The sequence below is a fragment of the Cannabis sativa genome, chromosome 2 (genome assembly GCF_029168945.1).
Source record: "Cannabis sativa cultivar Pink pepper isolate KNU-18-1 chromosome 2, ASM2916894v1, whole genome shotgun sequence".
NCBI classification, from domain to species: Eukaryota; Viridiplantae; Streptophyta; class Magnoliopsida; order Rosales; family Cannabaceae; genus Cannabis; species Cannabis sativa.
Genome location: NC_083602.1, coordinates 86,749,250 through 86,758,486, shown reverse-complemented (window position 1 = coordinate 86,758,486; position 9,237 = coordinate 86,749,250). Strand labels below are relative to the sequence as shown.

At 36.2% G+C, this 9,237-nt stretch overlaps 1 protein-coding gene across 1 annotated transcript; it reads left to right on the top strand.

Annotated features, from left to right (window-relative positions):
- The first annotated feature begins 2,394 nt into the window (after positions 1 to 2,394).
- LOC133034558 (uncharacterized) lies at positions 2,395 to 8,863 on the top strand. The gene is made up of 5 exons (XM_061109664.1): positions 2,395 to 2,478; positions 6,051 to 6,453; positions 7,929 to 8,066; positions 8,160 to 8,249; positions 8,661 to 8,863. Exons 1-5 carry the CDS (start codon positions 2,395 to 2,397, stop codon positions 8,861 to 8,863), a joined length of 918 nt encoding a protein of 305 aa, XP_060965647.1.
- Positions 8,864 to 9,237: the final 374 nt, after the last annotated feature.

The following is a 9,237-nucleotide window of genomic DNA, read 5'->3' as shown; positions in this document are numbered from 1 at the left end:
GGGGAGGGCGGTGATATGTTGGAATCTGCTGGAACCGGGTACGAGTGATGCCCGTGCCATCCACCATGAAGTACTCCTTAACAAAACTCCCAATTTTGTTGATGGTGTCTTGTCTGAGATGCCTGGTGCGCATGAGCACCATCTCGACACCATTAACACCCGATTTTTAAACCTGCATAACTTTTTCAATTTTTATCGGAATCGAGTTTCGTACAAACCAAAATTGCTTAATTATTCACAAGGAATCTAAATAAAATATTTTCAGAACAAAAATAAAATTATTTTTATGCAAAATTTTTGTAATACACATTCAATCATCAAATAACACATAAACCAACATGAATACATCCAAATCAACACACAAACAGTATTCATCGTTTTAAATCCATATTACATGAAAGTAAATCATTACCATGGCTCTGAGGCTAGTTGTTGGGAATATTTTAGCAAGATCAAGATTTACTAACAAGTATGTTGAATTAACATCCTAAATATTAATTCTCAAAAACAATGAAATAAACACATAATGGTTAAGAAAACCTTACATTGATTGCAGCAGAATATAATGACTCATTCCGTTCAAGATCTCTAGCCCTTGATTCCTTTCTGTAGCAGAGCATTATCAAGATCTGAACCTGGATCTCTTTCTCTCCTTCGAGTTTGGTTATCACCGTCTTATTCACTATGATTGAGTACTTGACTTACTATGTGTGGGCATGGCACTCATTCACTATGGGTTTCGAATATCGAAGAACAATGAAGGAGGCTAAAATCACTAAGGAAGGAACTCTGTCATCTAGGTTGGTTGAATAGTCAGGTTGACATTAGTTGACAAATTGTCAAGCGGATGAGATGAGAGCTTCATGTTCTTTTTATAGTATTTCAACCAAGGCTTAGGGCTGAATTATATGGACTAAAAAAGGATAAAATATTGGGCAAAAATAACTTCTAGGTCGTACACTTAAAGTGAACCAGTTTCTTGTTAGATTTTTGCCACTTTATTTCAACCACTTATTCTTCTTTTCAATAATACCATATTTTCCAATTCAATCCTATAAATGCCAAAACTATTTATTTAATAATTATAATTAATTACTAATTAAAATTATCATTTATGTAATTTATTAATTAGACCATACGAAGTTTCTTAATTAACAAACTAACCCCAAAACCTCTTTTCTTCACAATTAAGCCCTTGCTTAGTGAAAATTCTTAAACAAGACATAGTCTAATTTTAGAATTATAATTAATTAATTAAAATCAATTAACTGAGTCTGCAAGCAGTATTATCTCAACTAGTGAGGGGACCATGGGCCTATATAACAAAGCTTTCAATAAGCAGATCTAGAATTTACCAAGTAAATTCTCAACTTATTAATTCCGCCTTGCTCCACTATAGATTTTTAATTGAATACACTCAAAATTATATAGAAAGCTCTAGATGTACCACGATATAGATACGTTATGATTATCCATTGTTATAATCCTAATAGTCAAAGATCCTCTATAGATGATCTACACTGAATAGGGAGAAATTTACCGTTCTACCATTCAATGTATTTTATCTTTAAAACACTTAGCAACCTATAAATGATACTTTAGTAAACTAATATAATTACTGAAATGAGGCCTCAATCATTTATCTCTATTCAGCCAAGCTCGAAGGAAATCATCGTTTCACTTCTAAATACTTATAGAAGCTATAGATTCCATATCTATGTTTAGCGCTCCCACTCAATTGAAATACCATGTCCTCTAATTTGTATGTCACGAGAAGATCCAATTGGTCGACTTTAACGAAAAAATAGAACATAAATAATACAACTAAGTTGAACCTAACCACATCAGGATTAAGATCCATATACCTAAGATCAACCATTGATATTGACTTAAAAAGATATAACGGTAAGTTTATGATATCTTGTCTAATTTCAATATCGGTCCCTTCCAATGTACACTCCATACATCTGATACTGGTAAAGTTTGCTAATGCCCTGGAAAAGACATAACATTTATCCAATGTGTAAGTATACCTTATCGCTGATTATCATGCAATCTAAATCCAGTGAACTGACAAATCATGGGAATTAAACTTTTAAACATGTAATCATGATTATATTCCATTGTGTTGACGACACTATAATCATGAACAAATATATATATATATGCATATATATACATATGTTCAGGACTTAATAGAATTTATACATTAAACATAATCATGAAATAAATCATGTAAACCAAGCAACATAAAAGAGATTTCTGATCTTTATTAATTAGTAAATTGGATTATATTGAAATGGGTTTTATTTAGGGCACAAAACCCAACAAGTTGAAGATATTTTTGTTCAGGCTAATAGACTTGTCATTCAAAGTGATTTTTACATAATTGAGATGGAAGATGAGGGTGATCCCAATCCTACATCAATTTTATATGGGAGACTCTTCTTACTCACTACTAAGAAGTTGGATACAAAAGTATGGATACCTACAATGGAATTTAATGGTGTATAAATTAAGTATAATGTGTTAGATTCCATTAATAAATACATAAAGAATGAGTCTTTGTTAGAAGACCCGACATGAAGACTACATGAGCACAACATACACTCGAGCTAATGACGCTAAACAAAATAAACTTTGGGGAGTTTATCTTACCCTCCTTTTATTCATTGATTTTATTTAATTGAGCCTTGAGGACAATGCCTATATTAAGTGGGGGGGGGGGGGGGGAGAGATTAACTGTCTTGTCTATCAACATTTTTTTTTTCTTAGTTGTTAAGTTTTTTATTTACTTATTTTATCTTTTTTTAGTTTAATTAATTTTTCTTATTTTTATCATTTTTTTTAGTTTATATTAATTTTTGTTTCTTTAATTTTAGTAAGTGTCGATTGAATGAAATTCTGTGGACAATGATTGCTCGTGGTTGATATGTGTCTTTACGTTGATATCTTATGCATGGTCTTGTGGAACATAATTTTTTTGATGATGAAATTCTTCATTGTGTGATAGTTATAATTCTAGAAAATAATAAATTCTCATGATTTGTGTGCTTAACTCATTATTAATTACTGCTCAAACTTGTTTTTTTAAAAACTTTTGCACATTAATTTAATTGTCATATTTACTAATATTTGGAAAGATGAATGCATGTTTGAATTTTAATTTAAAGTCTCAACCACTCTAGAACTTGTTTGATAATCATTTCAGGCGCAATCGATAAATTACCCATAATTTTGAGATATTATATGGGTAATTTTTTTTGGATCGATTGAGCTTTTCAAGCCTACATTATTTGTGAATTCCCTAGTGTAATATCCCAAAAAATAAATGATATTTAAGTAGACTTATTTTATTAAATATTTAACTATTTTGGTAATGAAGTAACATTATGATCTTACTTAGGGTAATTAATAAGGGTTTATTAAAAGATCATTAAGCGTAATTTATTAATTACGGAGATTATATTAGGATATGTGTGTATCGACAATACCATTTTTGAAATAAAAATATTTTATCGGGCCCGACGACTATGGAAATTTAGCATTATGGTCATAAATGTCACGACATTAATGGAAGAATTATTTTGAGGGTATTCTCGACTAGGTTAGAATTTTTAGAATGTTAGTTTAAAAGATTAGTAAAATTACCAAAATGCCCCTAGGTTATATTTTAGAATTTAAGTTTCTTTGGAGGGTAAATTAGACATTTTGTTAAATGGGAATTTTGACTTTTAATTTTATGGGCTGATTGTACATTTTAAAAAAAGAAAAAAACTAAAAGAAGAAAGAAAAGGAAACCCTTATTATATATTACTTAGAAACAAAGTAACCATCAAAACACAACCTCTTCTCCTTCGCTCTCTCGTGCAAGCTTGAACCAGCCAACCCTAAAGGGATTTTCTTCAGCAAGCTTTCTTTTTCCAAGCAAAATTTCAATTCCAAATCAGTCTAGAAGTCAATTGCGGTAGGTTTCCTACTTTTTGGGTTGAGAACACTAGTTTTTGAGTTGGTTTTGATGTAGGGTCTTGCTTTTCTATTGCTGTAGGAATCAAACTGAGTTTGGGGTGTGTTTAGGGTAGGTTTTTGAGTATGTTGGGAGTGGTGTTAAGTGGTCTCTATGGCTGTTTGAATTGAGTTTGGATTGATGAAGCCAAAGTTGAATTTTTTCACTTGAACATGTGATTTTGAGTTAGGGATTGAATTTTTGTGTTTTGAAGCTTGAGATATGTTATATTTATGTTATTATACTGTTCTGTAAAGCTTGGGAACAATTGCTTAGGTTTGGAGCAAGCTTTGGGGCTTTGAAGAGCTGAAATTTTCGAGTTTGTGGTGTTGTGAACCGGAATTCTGGATGGAACAGGGCTACACCAACCGGAATTCTCGATGGTCAATTTTCAAGAATTCCCAATTTTCGTATTTTAGCCATAACTTTTCACTCGGGTGTCCGTTTTAGACATTCTTTATACCATTTTGAAGCTTTTGAAGAGCTCTACAGTATCAGACATAGATTAGAGAAAAAATATGTATTTTATTTTAAGGGCTTTTCACCATAAGATTCAGTAGAAAACCCTAGATTATTTTATACATGTTTTAGATAGTGTTTTGGAATAGACCCTTATTGATTTACTTTTGTCGTTACATAGGACCCGAGATTATCGAGCATCGTTTCACTAAGGTCGGCCCGCACACTTGAGTTCTGAATTGAGGTAAGAAAAGTGGTAAGCACCGTGTGTGGCTAAATATCAATGGTTGAATGGTTATGGCCTTGATTATTATCAAGACTTTGATTAGATATTTGTTGAGCCTAGGTTATGACCTAGGGTTGGAAACGGTTAATACCGTTATGAGTAATTACTCCTGAAACCGCAGATAGGTTTCTTAATTATCGATTGCTTCATCGAGCAACGGTAGTTACATATTCAGCTCGTGGTTAACGAGTGGTAAAAGGGTACTTCATAAAGTACCAGGATTGTGTGTTTATAATATTGTGTAAATGTGTAAACATGTTGATATGAGATTAAATTGATGATTATTATCGGTTATTGTTTTATTCACTTTTCTTGTTGGGTCTCTGTGACTCACGGGTGCTTTGTGGTGGAGGTAAAGGGAAGGCAAAGGTTGAGCAGCCATGAGTTCGAGGTCGTTGCAGCAATGTACTTATCAGCCGCAGTGGCACGGCCTAGTGAATAGGATGCTCAATTTTGATAGTATTTTGGAATTGCAAAGTTTGTGTTGAAAAAGTACTAATAAACTAGTTTGTAATATTTTTAAACAGCAGGTCCCCATAGTTCTCATTAATTATCTTTTACTGTAAAGAATTTTTTATATGCTTTGCTTTAATTATCAAAAATTTAATTACCCACACTTTTGGTCTAATTATATAGTATCTAAATAAGAATTTTACAAAAGCACACACGTGGCGTCCCTATTGGACAAGGCGTTAAAACATGGTATCAAAGTGCCAAGGTTTTTAGATCCTGAAGAATGGTTTGATATGTACATCGGCTGTAAAGACTCGTTCGACTCATGGTTCAGTAAGCTTTTAATTAATAGATAATTTGTTAATTATCTGGCTGCCTAATTTTATGAATTGTGTTATTATATGGAAGTGTGTGGGAAGGATTATGATATATGAAATACTTAATAGTATTGTTATTACCTAGAATGTGACCACAGGTGTATAGATTATACACCCGAGGCGGACTGGTAGGGGTAACCGCGAGCTAGCTGGGCTCGAGGTTGCTGGTGAGGGCGAGAACCCTCCACCACCACCAAATTGGGAAGAGTTATATGCTGCGATGTAAGAGACTATCCAGTAGCAGGGTGAACAACTTAGAGAATTGAGTGAGCAGCGAGCTCAGCCTGCTCTAAACTCTAATCTTAATCATCTGGCACCTCTGGTAGTGCCACCGGATGCAGGGAATCGTTTGGAACTGTTGTATGAGAAGTTCAGGAAGCAAAACCTGCCATTATTTGAGGGTGGTGCTGATCCACTCAAGGCGGAGCAGTAGATGAGTATGATAACATCCATTTTTGATTTTATGCAGGTCGAAGATAATGACTGGGTCAGGTGTGCTATCTTTATGCTGGGAGATGATGCCTGTATTTGGTGGGAGATTGCGTCTCAGGGTCATGACCTGAATAACATGACCTGGGATGCCTTCCGGACCTTGTTTTATGAGAAGTACTATAATGAGTATATTCGGGCAGCAAAGGGAGAAGAGTTTATACGATTGACTCAGGGCAACATGACAATGACAGAGTATGCCACTAAGTTTGATCGACTGGCAAAATTTGCTTCAGATGAGGTGGCTACTGAAGTTGCTAGAAAAGCAAAGTTTATCCGAGGGTTGGATGAACATATCGCAGGGGATGTGATTGTTGCTTCTAAACAACCGGGGGTTGCTCGAACTTATGCCCAAATAGTTGAACAAGCCCTAGTTTCTGAGGGTGCAGAAGATCAGATACGAAAGAAAAATATTGCCAGAAGAGATTCGTGGAAAAAAACGTCAGGTGTTGGTTCTGGAAGGGGTACTGATCTCGGTGACCGCAAGAAAAGGCCTAGTGAATCATTAGCTGCAGGCCCAAACAAAAGGTTATGGGGTAACCAAGGCTTCCGTCGTGGTGGGAACAAAAACTAGCAAACTTTCCCTGAATGCCCGAGATGTGAAAGGCGCCACCAGGTTGAGTGTCAGGTCGGGCCTGTTTCCACTGTGGGATAGTGGGTCACATGAAGAGGAATTGCCCACAGCTACTACGACTAGAGCAAACGAAGGATGATACACCTGCTCCTGCCCGAGTGTTTGCACTAACTCAAGCTGAGGTTGATGCTGGTCCTTCTACTGTGACAGGTCAGCTTTCTGTTGCTGGTACTTTATTGACTGTTCTAATTGATTCTGGTGCGACGCATTCTTATATTTCAAGTAGAATAATTGAGAAGTTGAATAGACCTAGTGATGTGCTTTCTAGAGGTTTTGGAACCTTGATACCTACTAGGGAGTTGGTCATCTCCAGCAGGTGGGTTCGATCCGTTCTAGTATTTGTGAAAGGAAGGGAGTTATCAATTGATTTGATAGAATTGAATCTGGAGGATTTTGATGTTATTTTGGGCATGGATTGGCTTGCTAAATACAACGCAACTATTGATTGTAAAAGAAAGATGGTAACTTTTCAGCCTGAGGGCGAGGACCCCTTTGTATTTCTGGGGAAGATCCAGGGATCTCGGATTCCCTTAATTTTAGCGCTTAAGGCAAGAGATTTGTTGTGTGGGGGGTGCATCGGTTTCTTAGCAAATGTGGTGGATATTACAAGGGAACCATAAGCGGGATCGAAGCATGTCCCAGTAGTTCGAGAATTTCTGGATGTTTTTCCAGAGGAGTTACTAGGGTTACAACCGAAACGTGAAATTGATTTTGAGATTGATCTAATACCAGGAGCAAAGCCTGTATCAAGAGCTCCCTACAAGATTGTACCTGCAGAGCTAAAAGAGTTCAAAGTGCAATTACATGGAATGATGGATTTAAAATTTACAAGACCAAGTACTTCACCTTGGGGTGCACCAGTTTTGTTCGTGAAGAAGAAAGATGGAACTTTACGAATGTGCATTGATTAGCGGGAGTTAAACAAGTTGACAGTGAAGAACAAGTATCCTCTGTTAAGGATAGATGACTTATTCGATCAGCTACAGGGAAAGACCGTCTTCTCCAAGATCGATCTTCGATCTGGTTATCACCAGTTGAGGATTCGAGAAGAAGATATTCCAAAGACAGCTTTCTGAACCAAGTATGGGCACTATGAATTTCTGGTAATGTCATTCGGATTAACAAACGCCGCGACAACATTTATGGACTTGATGAACCGAGTGTTCAAAGACTTCATGGATGATTTTGTTATTGTCTTTATTGATGATATTTTAATTTATTCAGACACAGAAGAGACTCACGAAAGCCATCTTCGGATGGTGTTACAACGTCTCAGGGAGCATAAGCTGCATGCCAAGTTTAGGAAATGTGAATTTTGGTTGCCTCAGGTGAGTTTCTTGAGGCATGTGGTAAGTAAAGATGGTATTTTAGTAGACCCGGTAAAGATTGAAGCGGTACGAGACTGGCCTCGACCTAAATCAGCAATTGAAGTTAGAAGTTTCCTGGGGTTGGCAGGGTATTATAGGAGATTTGTTGAGGGCTTTGCAAAGATTTCTACACCCTTAACAGAATTGACCCAACAGAACTGCAAGTTTGTTTGGACTGGTAAGTGTGAAAGTAGTTTCCAGGAACTAAAACAAAAGTTGATTACGGCTCCTGTACTAACCTTACCGGTAAGTGATGAAAAGTTTGTGATTTACTGTGTTGCATGCAAAAAGGGGTTAGGGTGTGTTCTTATGCAGTCAGGGAAAGTAATTTCTTATGCATATAGGCAATTGAAAGAGTATGAACAGCGGTATCCTACCCATGATATTGAATTGGCAGCAGTTGTTTTCGCATTGAAAGTTTGGCGTCACTATCTATATGGTGAGAAATGTGAGATTTATACGGATCACAAAAGCCTCAAGTACTTTTTCAGTCAGAAGGACTTAAATATGAGGCAATGACGATGGTTAGAACTAGTCAAAGATTATGACTGCGAGATTCTCTACCACCCTGGCAAAGCAAATGTGGTAGCGGATGCTCTAAGTCGAAAAGGACTAGGGCAAGTCTGTGAACTAAAGAAGACTTTAACAAAGTTGGCTGAGGATATGACTAGAGCGGGAATTGAATTTGTGATTGGAAAACTTGCCAATATTACCTTGCAGTCTGATTTGTTGGAAAGAATTAGAGTGGCTCAACAAAGTGATTCTGAGTTACAGGGCATAAGGAGAAGTTAGAGGCTGGGTCGGCAAAAGACTTTTCATTTTCATCTGATGCGTTATTACGATACAAAAATAGAATTTGTATACCGGGTGACAAAGATATCAGACAGGAGATTCTTGATGAATCTCATACAACACCATACTCCTTACACTCGGGGACAACCAAAATGTATCATGATGTGAAAGCTTTATACTGGTGGCCGGGTATGAAGAGGGATGTTGTTGAATATGTATCAAAATGCTTAACCTGTCGATAAATTAAAGCAGAACATCAGAGGCCGGTAGGTTTACTTCAGCCTTTAAAGATTCCCGAGTGGAAACGGAAAGATATCACAATGGATTTTGTGGTGGGATTGCCCAGAACAATAAGGTATTATGACTCTATTTGG

Bases quoted from the DNA above. Each gene is read 5' to 3' on its own strand.
- LOC133034558 (XM_061109664.1), top strand. From the start codon at position 2,395: ATGGAAGATGAGGGTGATCCCAATCCTACATCAATTTTATATGGGAGA. The intron at 8,067-8,159 runs GTATTTTAGTAG...TGGGGTTGGCAG, and splicing joins GCATGTGGTAAGTAAAGATG to GGTATTATAGGAGATTTGTT. The intron at 8,250-8,660 runs GTAAGTGTGAAA...CAAATGTGGTAG, and splicing joins CTGCAAGTTTGTTTGGACTG to CGGATGCTCTAAGTCGAAAA.